General features: G+C 27.9%; 1 protein-coding gene and 1 long non-coding RNA gene across 2 annotated transcripts; both read right to left on the minus strand.

Annotated features, from left to right (window-relative positions):
• Positions 1–10,519: 10,519 nt before the first annotated feature.
• LOC110632161 (15-cis-zeta-carotene isomerase, chloroplastic) lies at positions 10,520–12,698 on the minus strand. Its single transcript, XM_021780282.2, has 4 exons — positions 12,196–12,698; positions 11,921–12,067; positions 11,601–11,810; positions 10,520–10,970 (listed from the first exon to the last, which is right to left on the minus strand). Exons 1-4 carry the CDS (start codon positions 12,610–12,612, stop codon positions 10,635–10,637), a joined length of 1,110 nt encoding a protein of 369 aa, XP_021635974.2. The 5' UTR covers positions 12,613–12,698; the 3' UTR covers positions 10,520–10,634.
• Positions 12,699–13,405: 707 nt separating this feature from the next.
• On the minus strand, positions 13,406–14,624 carry LOC131173118 (uncharacterized). Its single transcript, XR_009143314.1, has 2 exons — positions 14,058–14,624; positions 13,406–13,982 (listed from the first exon to the last, which is right to left on the minus strand). It is a non-coding gene; the product is annotated as an uncharacterized LOC131173118 (long non-coding RNA).
• Positions 14,625–14,842: the final 218 nt, after the last annotated feature.

Raw genomic sequence — 14,842 nt, forward strand, 5'->3', positions numbered from 1 at the left:
ATAATGGCACAACTTTGGTGAAGAAACCATGTCCAGAAAACTAAATTTAGTAGACCAAAAGATTGCCCTAATCCGAGTGACCTGCATTCTGCCTGGGCAAAATGACCAAATGAATAGTGTTTAGTCATTTGGCCATAACTCAGTGTAGAAAGGTCCAATTGACCTGAAATTTTACCAGAAACAAGCGGAGATATAGACCAACAACTTTCATGAAGAAACCTAACCCAAATTATGACCAGAACATATTCAAAAAGTGAGTTGCAGTCACTATTCCAAGTACTGTAGATTTGGTCAGTCCAGAAATTCTGGACAAAATTTCAATCTGGCCAGTTGTGGTTTTTGGGCCATAACTTGAGCTACAAAACTCCAAATGGAGTGATTCAAAAAAAGAAATGCAACTAGACAAAAGAAGGAACAACTTTCATGTTGATCATTTTGCCAAATTTCCACTACAAAAATGACTAATGGAACAGTAAAGATAAAGCATGAAAACTGAAAATTCTGTCCAATTAACATTAAGTTTAGAAATGGTATTGACAATCCATACCAACAAATTTAGAATGTAAAATGTGGTTTGTTGGGAGTATTAAAACCAATGTACCTATTGCCTATGCAAAAGTCAACATTTTTGTTGACTAATGAATGGAATAGTAACCCTAAAACTTGAATTTCAAAAATTATGAAACTTAAAAGTGTAAAATGCCCTAGTATACCTAGCAAGATTGGTTTGGATAGGTTGACATGCTAATAGGGTTCTGTTAGCAGTCTGCTTATGGCTTCACGCCATTCTGTGTTTCATGGCTTTCCATGCCATTCTGTGACATAATAGCCTTTGGCTATGTTATTTGAGTTGATTTATTTGGGTTTTAACCCTGATGATTATTACAGTTTATTAGCTGTTCTATTACACACCGGGAGACACAATGTGACTGATGGTGTGATGGTTCGAGGTACTTAGTACCCAGTGCCAGTTTACCCATTTATCCAGTCCAGTCGACTATTATGGTTTACTCGGGCAATGATAATAAACCTTACAAAATTTTAAACGGATAATACTACAAATCATATCAGAAATTAAGTCTACCCAAAAACATAAACACACATTCTGCATATTATTTTATTTTAGTTATTTTATTTTATTTTATATTGTCACCACTAAGCAGAATTGCTTAGCGCGTCACTTTTGCCATGCGCAGGTACTGGAGACCTAGCTGGGGAGCCCAGTAGACATCAGACAGGGTGAGCCTTCAGAGCTGCATCCAGAGTCCAGAGTCACCTCACCTCTGCAGTGCATATGGTAGGACATTAGGATTTTGGGTAGCATTTTGTATTTTGTATTAGTTTTGGGATTGTAACTATAAACTCTTGAAATTATTTGATGATGTAAATATATGAAATTTCATATTATTGAAATTTCTGTATATTATATTGAGAAATATTTATGAATGTGCTTCCAGTAATGAAGTGAAAAGAAAAAAATTCTGAAAATAATATTGTAATTTGAGATTGAGATTTTGAGATTGATTTGAAATGTGTTTAATGGAGTTTGGATTTGAAAATTATATTGGAAGTGTTTTTAAACAGGTTCAGAAGAACTGTTTTTCCAATTTACAGCCGGCACTCTGCCGGATTTTCTATAAAATTTACGAAAAAATTTAGATTTATCAATAATTGTAAATAAATGAATTAAAAGGGATAAATTGCAATTAAAACATGAATTGGTGCTTCGGCACATTGAGTGGCATATCCTGCTCGGCTACACTGTAGACGGGTAAGGAGTGTTACATTTTTATAGTCCACATTCATTTTTCAAATAATAGTTTATTTATTAGTTTACTAATATGCTCCTATTTAATATGCATTGAAAAAATAAAGTACAATTGGTTTCAAAAATAATTTAGTACGGTAAATTATTTAATTTTTAATGGAGCAATATCAATGGGGATAGATTTGGAAAAAAACTAAATAAATTTTATTGTGTTTGCTACATTAACTATATTTTCTTAATTCATGTGAAAATAGAAGTAAACATAATTTAAAGACATAAATTTTGTAAATAATAAATTTTAAAATGATAATATAATCTAAATAAAAAATAAACTCAAATCAACTACTTAAATTATTTTTCAATATAATATTAAAAAATAATTTTTATCGAAAACTTTAATAAAATTTTTATAATTGCATTTGAATTTTGATTAATTTAGGTAAATAGAATAAAATTAATTAGAATCTTAAATAAAATTAACAATAAGTACTTAGAATTTCTTTTAATTAGTCCTATTTTCAAATGAATTTTATTCTTTTATGTCAATAAAATATTATCCTTTATAAATTTATTTATAAGTTTTTAGAAAAATACTATTCATAATAATTATTTAGACTTTGTTTAGATAATCAATCATTTGAAATAAAAATAAATTTCTATTTTATATTAAATATAAAAAAATCATAATATCAAGTTTTAATATTCATTTATTTCAAAACTTTACCTATTCAAATAAATTTTATATTATTATTTAATGACTAAAAGTTTTTGAGATAAATGTTTAATTGAGTTGAGTTGAGTATTTAATGCTAAATGATTAAAAAAATCAAAACATTTATAAGTTTTTCTCAATTTTAGCTAAACTTTTTGATTTTAACAATTTAATTTCAAATTTTTACATTAGTTTCAATTTTAGTAATTAGACTAATTGGATTACTTAATTAACAAAAGCAATTCAAATAATTGTCTATATTATTAATAATAGCCAATACCTACTTAATAAAAAGAGAGCCACATTGAGTGACTTTCAAAAGTGGTAACATAGAAGCCAAATTGACTTCCTCTTAACCATGAAGACAAATAGAGCTCTATGCAACGATTGTAAGGTTATTTCGGGAGAGGCTTTAATAAGCCAACATCGGTTAGTGGTCTTAGATGTCAAGTTTAAAAACAATTCAAGTAAGGTTAAAAGAAATAGTGTAGCTCGAACAAAATGGTGGGAGTTGAAAGGAGTAAAACAAGTGAAGTTCAAAAATGAGCTTCTCGAGTCCGAACCATGGAAGTTGGATGTGGAAGCCAATGGTATGTGGATACAGATGGCATCAAAGATTAAAGAAGTAGCTAGAAAAGTACTTGGAGAGTTTAAAGGACATAGACCACCCTCAAAAGAGAGATGGTAGTGGAATGAGGAAGCACAAAAGGCAGTGAAGAGAAAGAGGGAATGATATAAGAAATTATCTAAGTGTGATAATAATGAGGCATATGAACAGCACAACATAGCAAAGAAAGAGGCAAAAAAGGCATTTAGTCAAGCAAGAACGTAGGCCTTTGAAAAGTTGTATGAGAAACTTGGAACTAAAGAAGGGGAGAAAGATATTTATGGATTAGCAAAAAGGAGAGAAAAGAAATGTCAAGATCTCAATCAAGTTAGGTGCATTAAGGATAAAGAAGGAAAAGTGTTGGTGAAAGATGAGGACATTAAAGAAAGATGGAGAAATTATTTTGATGATCTTTTTAATAATAGTCAAAATAGTAATAGCGTGAATATAGATTACAGAGCAATAGAAAAGAATGTGAATTATACTAGAAGGATTAGATCTTTAGAAGTAAAAGAAGCACTTAAGAGAATGAAAGTGGGTAAAGCCTGTGGACCTGATGGAATACCAATTAAAGTGTGAAAGTGTTTGGGAGATATAGGAGTGGCATGATTAACTAAATTGTTTAATAAGATTCTAAACTCAAAGAAAATGCCTGAGGGATGGAGGATGAGTATTTTAGTATCCATTTTTAAAAATAAGGGAGACATACAGAGTTGTTCAAACTATAGGGGAATTAAACTCATGAGCCATACTATGAAGCTATGGGAGAGAATTGTGGAACATCGACTACATCATGACACTTCTATCTCTCCTAATCAATTTGGCTTGATGCCTGGTTATTCAACTATAGAAACGATCTTTCTCATTAGAAGCTTGATGGAGAAATATAGAGATGTGAAAAAAGATCTACATATGGTTTTTGTAGATTTGGAGAAGGCTTATGATAGTGTTCCAAGAGACGTATTATGGAGAGTGTTAGAACAAAAGAGGGTATCTATTAGGTACATACAATTGTTGAAAGATATGTATGAAGGAGCAACTACTATTGTGCGCACAGTGGGAGGGGACACAAGAAATTTTCCTATCTCAGTTGGATTACACCAAGATTCAGCTGTAAGCCCTTACCTTTTTACATTAGTTTTAGATGAATTAACGAAATATATATAAGAGAGTATCCCTTGGTGCATGATGTTTGCGGATGATATATTTCTGATAGATGAGACGCGAGAAGGAGTCAATAGAAAGCTAAAACTTTGAAAAAGTACTCTAGAGTCAAAGGGCTTTAAGTTAAGTAGAACGAAGACAGAATACATGCATTGCAAGTTCAATGAAGGCCGAACTGGTGATAGAGAAGGAGTTAATTTGGATAGAGTGGTATTATCTCAAAGTAATCACTTTAAATATCTCGGCTCAGTCCTTCAAGTAGATGGGGGATGTGAGGAGGATGTTAGTCATAGGATTAAAATCGGATTGTTGAAATGGAGACGTGCTATCGGAGTTTTATGTGATCACAAAATTCTCAATAAGTTGAAAGTAAAATTTTACCGTACAACCATACGACCGGCCATGTTATATTGTAGTGAGTGTTGGGCACTGAAAGAGTCGTATGTGTCTAAGATAAGAGTTGCGGAGATGAGAATGTTAAGGTGGATGAGTGGCAATACTAAACTAGATAAAGTCTGTAACGAAAGTATTAGAGAAAAGGTAGGAGTAGTGCCAATTGAAGATAAGTTGAGAGAAGGGAGATTGAGGTGGTTTGGTCATGTGAAGCGTAGACATACGGAGACTCCAGTTAGATAAATAAAGCACATTATGTTAGATGATAGAAAGAAAAGAAGTGGCAGACCTAAACTGACTTGGAGGAGAGTAGTACAACATGATCTAGAAGCATTATACATTTCAAAGGATTTAACCCAAAATCGTTTAGAGTGGAGAAAGAGAATTCATATAGCCGACTCCAAATTTTTTGGATAAAGGCTTAGTTGAGTTGAGTTGAGTATTAATAATAGCCAATCCTTTTATTTTTATACCAATTTTTATAGTTATTCTTAAATTGATAAAAACTTATTTTAATTAATTTCTCTATCATTTTGAAAATTGTAATTATATTTATTTTGGTTATGTTATTTATTCATTTTATGTTTAAATATTTATTTTTTAAAAAATAAAATAAAATGATAACAAATATGTGAATTAAAAATATAAGTTGAAAGAGAGAGAAAAAAATTAAAAATTAATAGAATAATATTAAATAAATTATTTATTTATTATTTTTTTATCAACATAAACTTTGTTAAAATTAATAAAAGTACTAAAATTATTGAATATATTAATAAAATTAAAGTTTTGACTAAAATTGATAATTAGCATAAAGGCTTTTTTTTTTATTTTTTTTAATCATTTAGCCTTATTTAATTATATAAATATATGAGTATTTAAAGTTATATTAAAAATAAAATTACTACATAATATATAATTACAATAATTTATTTTTAAATTAATATAATTTAAATTTTCATCAATATATTTATCATATATATTTTTAAAATATTTCAATATATATATATATATATATATATATATAAAACTTGTATTCTTTTCTAATCATTAATTAATATATAATTATAATAATGTATTTTTAAATTATATGATTTAAGTTTTTATCAATATATTTACCGTATATATTTTTTAAAATATTTCAATTTTTATTTTTAAATATATATATATATTTCAATCACTAATCTAACTTTTTAATTTATAGTCTTATTTTTTTAATAATTAATTAATAAATTTAAAAATATGAATGAGAGAATTTATGAGCTGATCAAATTATTTTTATAATTTTTTAATTTATAATAAATAATAATTAACATATTAAAATCTTAGTATACTATAAATTTTATTTTAAAAAATACTTATATAAAATAAAAATCCTAACTCATGGATAATTTTATTAGTAGTAAATAATAAAATATAATTTAATGGCATAATATTAAATAACATTTTTTTCAAATTTTCATAATCATAGCTTTTTTTTTTTTTTTTACAATTTTAGCATGATTTTCAAAGTTTTTTTTAACCTATAGTCAAAATTAACTCGATGTAATTTTGGCTACTAGTTTATCTTTTAGTCAATTGATATATCATAATTTTGATTGTCGATTTATTTCAATTTTAATTGCTTGTTAAAAATAATAAATATTTAAAATAAGATAAAATTCTTAAAAATTAAAGAATTGACTATAATAGCAAAAGGTTTGAAAAAAAAATTTAAAAAGTGAGAAGAGGGAACATTAAGATTTTCAAAAACACCCTTCATTATTTTTATTATTTACAAAAATACCAAACTAAAACATACTTACAAAAAAATTATTAGTTCTAAAATTCTTATTGCATTAAGTTAAAGTAAAACAATAAAGCACATTTTTTTTTCTTTGTAATTTCTATTCTAAATGGACTAATAATAATTTTATTAAAAATTTTTAAAAATAAATATTTTGAAAATAACTTTTAGTGAATAATAAATTTTAATATATAAAATCAAAATATTCATATTCCTATACCATATTTATGGTAACTTATATATAATATTTTAATCACAAAAGTAATATATATTCAAAATTTTATTTTATGTGTTTTGTTTATAATATTTTAATTGAATAAAGTAATATAACTTATTGATTTTATTTTCTTATAATTTTTTTAAATCAACTTTAACTAGAAGTAAAATGTAATCATACTAATGAATAACTAAATTTAATTGGCTACTATCATATATGAAAAATTAAAAGAAAAATATATAAGAAAATTTTAAATCACAAGTTTATTAATAAATAAATCAACTTGCAACTTACGTAGGGATAAAAACTAGTTATATATAAATGTATGAAAGAGAGACATTAACATTGTCAATAATGCCTTTTATTTTTCAAATTAATTATAATAATATTTTTATTATCTAAATTAATTTTAAAGCTTGTATCAATTTAAAATTTTTAATTTTAGATTTCGTATAACTTAAAAATTCTTAGTTAGTCCTATTTATATACAACTTCAATTAAATATAAAATTTTATAAGAAATAATTAATTGAAATAAAAAATTAATAAGTGAAAAATAAAAAATATTAATAAACCAAAAGATCAATTTGTTTAAAATAATATATTCCGCTGTAAAGAAGCTTTTCTCTTCATTTATCCAAACTGAATCGATTTTTGCTACAATTTGCTTAGATTAATTATTTTCCTTCATAGATTAGTAACTGAAAATACTATTAATTTTTTATGCAGTTTACTTTAATTAATATATTAAAGAAAAAAAATTATATAAAAGAAAAAAATATTGCTTTTAAATTTTTATAATCGTATTGTAACACTAATTGGAGTCTATTATCATTTATATCGTATGTTAGAAACTTAAAATTTTATAATATAATAAATTATGTATTTATTTTCTATAATAAATTATATATGGGGATTATATCAACATATATGTACTATAATTAAAATTTTTATTTTATTTTATATATTATTAATCTTTTATAATTTTTCAATAAAAAATTATTATTAATAATATTAGAGCAATAAAATATAATAAAAAATTAAATTAAACTTTTTATAATAAATTAAATTAAAATAACAATAATGATTATTAAATAAAACTAAACCTTTCTTTTTTCAAGACTGAAGTGTAAGAAATTAAAATAAATAAATAAATAATAAAAATATAATTTAATGATTATTTAAATATTTTAAAGTTTTTATTATTAAAATATATAAATTTCATGACATTTAGTTAATATATTTAAGGTAATATTTTTTAATAAAAATTTAAACAATAATGTCACACAAACTAATAAGGTTTAGTTCAATAGTATTAAAATCTTTTATAGAACTATAAAATCTCAAGTTGTCTTGATTAAAGCGAATTACACTTTAAAATTTTTAAATAAATTATTAATATTAATTTTTATTAAAAAAATATGTTGTTCTGACAAGTTGTTTTGAAAAATATTTGCTATCGTTGTGAAATGCTAGGATCAAGCTCTTTCAAAATTTGAAATAGTTAAGCCATAAAAATAAAATTAATCAGATAATTAATATAGCTATCACGATCCTTGAACATGATGTGTAATGGGATCATATATAGAGAATAATGCTAACAGAATTTTTCAAAACATGCTCGATCGATGAAGTTACAAGACGATTATTGTACAAGAAATTCTTAAAACATTATGAATTAAATAAGTATGGCTGATTATGGTTCTAAAAAAAAGCAAGACAAGTAAGCTGTGTAAATGCAATGAATTTGATAGAGAGTAAAAAATATTACTTAAGATTGCTCTTAAGCTATATTAAAGACTTGAAATCATTTGATAACCTACTAACAATAAAAGGTGTCCAGTGCTTAACATTTAAAGAAACCTGGGAGAAATATAATTCATGCAAAAGTAAATAGTAGGATAACATGCTTAGAAGCATATCGCTATTACACATAAAAAATTAAAGATACACATCTCATTTCAAAAGAAAACAATTCTCAATTCGTTTATACTTTACAATTATAGAAAATAAAGCTAAAAGACAAACAATATCAAATGTCAAGAGGATGTTTTTACTCTTTGAAATATGAAAATAATAGTATTACTATCAATAGGAATATCCATGGCAATCACAAAAGTTCTTATCAAGTTAAATAAGCTGTATTTTATATATATGTGTGTGAAAAAAATCATTTATAAGGAGATTTTACTCTGTATAAATAATAGAAAAATAAAATTTATATTTAAATATATTCAAAATATTCAACAATTATATTAAAATAATGATTTAAACACTACACTAAACATGTATTCTAAAATTTAATTAATCTATTATAATAATATCATAAAAAAAAAATTAAACACTATAAAGTTGAAGGAGACGTTATGTTATTTTATATTATTACTTATCTTATATCATTATTTTCTCAAACTAAAAAGTATACAACTCAACTCAACTAAGTTTTTATCCCAAAAATTTAGAGTCGACTATATAGATTCTCTTTCTCCACTCTATACGATTTTGGATTAAATCCTTATAAATATGTAATGCTTCTAAGTCATGTTGTACTACTCCCCTCCAACTTAATTTAGGTCTACCCCTTCTTTTCTTTCTTAAATTAAAAGTATAATATATGAAAAATTAATAAAAATTATATATATATATATATATATATATATATATATATATATCTCAAGATAATTTTTTAAAAAATTTTAAAAATAATTTTTTGATCGTTAATGGCAACATGAACACATGGTTAATATTTAACTTTCATTGTTACAACCATTGCATTGACCTAATAGAAAAAATCTTGGTTGATACACTTATTTTATTTTTACTTCATTTTTATTTAAATTTTTTATTAAAAAAAATAAATTCATTTGCTCAAATAGAAACCAAATGAAGTTTGAACGCCCTGATTTCTCAGTCCATAATATTAAAATTTAAGAAAATTTCTTTAACATAAGCAATCGTAATTCAAGCAAATGTTACAAAATTCCTTCACTTAGATTGTTCTAATATATTTTAGAGCCCTATTGTCTGACCTAAATTTTTCTCTAGCGTTTTGTGCATCTGAATTTACCGCGGCCAAGCTTCTATTTATTATATATTTTGTCTCTTGGGTGGACTGATTTTAACAAGCTATTATGAAAATTACCAATTTGGTCAATTAACTAAATCCACTGATCCGTCAGGTCTCAGGAAGCCTCCAACAGTACAAAGTCCAGACAACTTGGGATCGCAATCATGAAGCCCAAAAGCTGCCTTTGAAAAAGGCCCCATTTAAAACATTGTTATTTGTTTTCCGAGTTTTTGACTAAAATATATCAAATTTAACTTCAAACTAATTTTTAACATCATTTAATTAACATATTCAAGGATGCATTTTTTTTTTCTCAACTGTAGCTCTACCATCAATACCAAATAAACACTTATTCATTGAAGTAAAAAACTTGTAGTGAATCATTTACTAGTTATTAGCAGTATAATTGGAGTCAAATTGTCCCCTAAGTACACATTTCTTTTGCAGCATAGTGGTGATTTGGTCCAACTGTTGATAAAGAAAATCTTTAACTAGTCATACAAACATCACTGAATTTTGTGCTGCTCCACAAGCTACTGACCAACTGAACAGAACACAAATCTAAAACTAGAGGATAAAATCATAAAGCAAAGTTCATCAATCGGTTTAACCCATAAGCTAGAAAATCTTCTCAATAGTGCCATAAGGTACCATAACAGTAGAACATTGATCTATATCCTTTCGCCTGCTAAACACGCCTTTTAATATCTCTACGTACACATGCTAAAAACGCTTTGATATGGATTCAAGTTCTATGTGCATGCAATTATATCCATCATTCATTTACTTACCCACCAAGGCAAGAATTGTGAACAGGCTATGTTTTTTTCCCCCTTTCAGAATGGATACATGTGTCTATTTTACATTAACCATGCGCAATTACAAACCACCTTAAATTTGATAAAATGAAGATGAAAATGCTTACCAATGAAGCCGGGAACTGGCAGCCTGCAAAAGTGGGTGAGCAAAGTACACACCTAGAGTCAATGCAGTAATTGAAAAATATGGCAACCGGAGAAATTCCTTGTAATAATCTGTGGGTAACTTTTGACGACCATCAAAGATTGCAGCAAACGGAACTATACTTGTCCGCTTCTTCACAGCCTCGAAACCCTCTCCATATCGCTTTGCTAGTCTTCTGTCTCCATTCCACACGCCAAATAAGTGATGTCCAATTAGACCAATAGATGCAGCAACAGCTACAGAATTGCCAATCCAAATTGTATGAGCCAAGCACCAGATCACCTGTCCAACCATCTAAAAAGAGAAACACGTATGAATGTAGATTTGCCTAAAACTTAGCCTTCATGAGTGTCTGTCACAGAGAGAGAGAGAGAGAGAGAGAGAGAGAGAGAGAGAGAGATGCCAGGGATTGTTTGGTCAACAAGCAGAATGATTAGTATTCCATTACTCTGGTAGCACATGAAATGAGGCTTTTTCCATTTGGGACAAAAAGAAAATGTCTACATTTGCAAAATCAAATTTAGATTCAATAAGGGGGGGTTTCAGTCAATGCCATATGGTGCTATTTCAATTTGAAGGAGTAACATGTGTTCTAACCCACAGAAAATTTCCCAACTTCATTCCATATTAATTGTCAAAAACCCACATGTTTTGCAGCCAAAAATATCCAATCTAATATTTGCCAAAAAGAACTCATTTGTTAACAGCATGATAAATTCTGATAGTTGAGTTGTCCACAAATTTACAGATTGCTTGGAGATACCATAAAACGGTGAGGCTGAATTTTAGGCCATAAAAATTATTAAATTTCAGCTTAATGTCCATTCTAGTTATATAATAATAAATACATAGCAAATTTCCTTCAGATGCTCAGAAACAGAAGTTTGTGTACATGCAAAGGAAGAATTAAATAAAACAACCCACCTGAGGGTGCCTCGTGATCCTCATTATTCCAGTTTCCCAAAGATGCATTTTAGGCTTGTCAATAGCTGCTACTTCTAATAGATTAAAAGTAGAAGGATAGAGGAAAAAGAAAGAAATAAAATTAGAAAGCCACACAAGTTGATGAACTGCTACAGAACTTTGAAGCTGCCATAATTGAACTCCATCATATCTATGATTAATAAAGTACACCTGAAATACAAACACATAAAAAAATCAGGTGTAAGACAAACTTCTTGCAGGCTGAAGAAGGGAATTCAAAAACAAAAGAATTCCATCCTATCCAGAGGCTGGGAGCTTACGACAGTGCTAACAGCTAATGGAAGAGAGACCCCAGCAAACAAAACACGATATGGTCTTTCTCCAATAAGTTGCTCACCCATATCCCGGAGGCTTGCCAAGCCACTGTGAACAGTGGCGAAAATGAAAATCAGAATCAACATTACAGCCTGCAAAAGTTATTGTCGATTGTGATATTGCAATTCAATTTGATGCATAGCTCTCACAGAACAAACTAACGACAGAGATAAAAACGAATATTCAGTATAATCAATATGATGAATAATCAATAACTCACTTCATGTCTCTCTGAAAGACCGGAAACAGCGTCGATAAAAAGCTTTCCATATCCCGTAGAGTTATCAATCCAAGCCACATCAAGCACATATAAAACAACTCCCAATATCACACTGAAATATATCCAAGATAGCATCTTCTGTTTACCCAACTCGAACGCTGCCGAGTCCTCACCCACAAGCGACTCTTCAGAGACGGAGCTGTTTGTATCTGCATCTGATCTAAGGGAACTGTGGGTCGAAATTTTCCAGGAAAAAGACACATAATTTGAGGGAAACAGATGGATTGGTCTAAAGAATTTTGAATTAGTGGATTTTTGGAACGAGGGAATTAAGATTGGGCAGAGAGGTTGTACTGGGATACTGGGACGGCGAGTTACGGAAGAGAACGCACTCGAGAGAACCAGGGAAGAGGCCATTTTTTAATCTTGGGGCAAGAGAGAACCTTGAAGTCTGATAGTTTCGTTGGCGTGTTATTGTACCTTTTAGCCATATCTAAACAAGAGGAAAGTGGGAATCTTTTCGCAAATGATACTTAGCTGCTTTTTTTTTTTTTTTTTTTTTTTTTTTAAGATAGGATAATTTCGTTCGGATGAAAAAAAAGGTACAAGGGGAGATTAATTGGTTTGTTCAATATAGGGTAATAGAATATAATATAATTAATTATATAATATAATTAAAGTTATAATATAATATAATATTTTTATATTTAGTTATAAAATAAAAATAAAAATAATATAATATAATTATAATTTTTATTTTAATATTTAATTTATTTATAATATTAATAATAAATTATAATAGTTATATTGATTGGTAATCAAATAGTAGTGGTACTTAAACAGTAATTATAGTGGTGATAATGATAATTAAATGATAGTGATAATAAGGTGAGATAATAATAATAATAGTGACAATAACTAAATAATTATAGTGGTGATTATAGTGACGGTGGTGGTGATAGTAATAATAGTAATTATATAGTTATAATTGTGATTTTGATGATAGTTATATAAGTAGGGTAAAAATAACGGTGATACTAGCAGTGATGATGAGATAATAATAATAATGATAATAGTATTTACGATAAATAAAAAAAAATTAAAATAATTAATCATAATCATATCATTTTTATATGTAATAATAATTACAAATTATTTTAAGTTATAATTTTTATTTATGTTATCAAATAATATAATCAAATATACAGTATAATTAAAATTACATTACAACTTTCATCATACTATACCAAATATATCTTACAGGATTAACCCAATACAAACCACCACAAGCCTCATACAAATAAAAGGCTCAAAGTGCAGTAAGCAAAAAACCCTTAGAGCTTATAGGGCAACTTAAGATCCAACTCAATTGAAAAGGAGGAAGCAAATATTAGCGCCGCCGCAACATGCAAACGAAGCACAGGACACAGCACTGAAGAACCATAAAGGCACACAGAAAAGAGAAGACAGACACTGAATGTGAGAATAGAAACTCATTTTCAACCAGTCCCTGTACGAAAAAATTGCAAACTCATCTCAAGATCACAAACAATCACAGAATCTAGGAAGCTCCACGAGGAGGTGCGGCAGAGCGTAAGGATTGGGCGCTTTCAAAGATGCCAGTAACGTCCCCATAAATACCCATCCTCCAAACCGACAAGTAAAGTAGTACCCTCACTTAGACAATCTCTACACCCCAGGTGGCCATGGCCCAAGCAGAGTCGAAGCAATATTACCACCCATAAAAGTAGGTCATCCGTCAAGCACCCTCTCTAGTATCTCCAAACCTGCAAAAGAAACCGAAAAAATTCAAAACAAATCCATTTACAACCCCATACGGCAAGAGGAGGATGAGAACCCACAAAAACCAAACAAGGAGAAGGGCTCTCCTTGCCCGGAAGGGGCAAATTCCACTAGAGAATGCGAAGAAAATCTCAGAAAAAGAGAAAGGATTGATTGGTTGAATTTGGGATATATAATTAGGTTTATGAACATTTTTTCCAATGTAGATTTATGAACATTGTGCGGCTAAATTTCATTTTTGTGAATATATTGAGATTTGTGAAGTTTTATTATTTATATAGAGTTATGCCATGTATGTACTGGTGGATCTAAAAAAAATTCTGAAACGTTCTATTAATGAAAATACATTATTCATTTGTAAAGAGCGTTCAATATAAATATATAAATATACAAGAGTAATTCTTAAATAAAGAAGGGCCAATTAACCCCCTTTTTTTTTATTGTTGTAGATGCATGACCATAATAATTTAACAAGGGTAAATTTTAATTTAATGTCTTAGAGTTGTTCAAACCTACAATTTAGCCAAAGTAGTTTTAATGTCAATAAATTTAGTCTTTAACATTTTAACATTGAATAATTTAGTCACTATTATTACGATCAAAATTAATTTACTGTTAATTAAATTAATTTTAAGTTGATCAACATAATTACGGTGAAATATAAAAAAAAAATCTCGTGATACCTAAATATCTTATAATATACCTCAATTATTATAATCGTCATATCAATAGAAAAGATGTGTAAATGTGAAATGATATATTTAGTCAGTGTGAAATGATATTTGGTCATGTATTTATTATTTTTTAACTCCCAAAATGCCTCAGCTTAGCCATTTCATCCATC

Source organism: Hevea brasiliensis, chromosome 2 (genome assembly GCF_030052815.1).
Source record: "Hevea brasiliensis isolate MT/VB/25A 57/8 chromosome 2, ASM3005281v1, whole genome shotgun sequence".
Lineage (NCBI taxonomy): Eukaryota > Viridiplantae > Streptophyta > Magnoliopsida > Malpighiales > Euphorbiaceae > Hevea > Hevea brasiliensis.

Coding starts and splice junctions, on each gene's coding strand:
- LOC110632161 (XM_021780282.2), bottom strand. CDS start 12,612: ATGGCCTCTTCCCTGGTTCTCTCGAGTGCGTTCTCTTCCGTAACTCGC. Junction 11,811..11,920: donor CATTAGCTGTTAGCACTGTC/GTAAGCTCCCAG, acceptor TTTGTATTTCAG/GTGTACTTTATTAATCATAG. Junction 10,971..11,600: donor GGATCACGAGGCACCCTCAG/GTGGGTTGTTTT, acceptor TTCTCTTTTTAG/ATGGTTGGACAGGTGATCTG.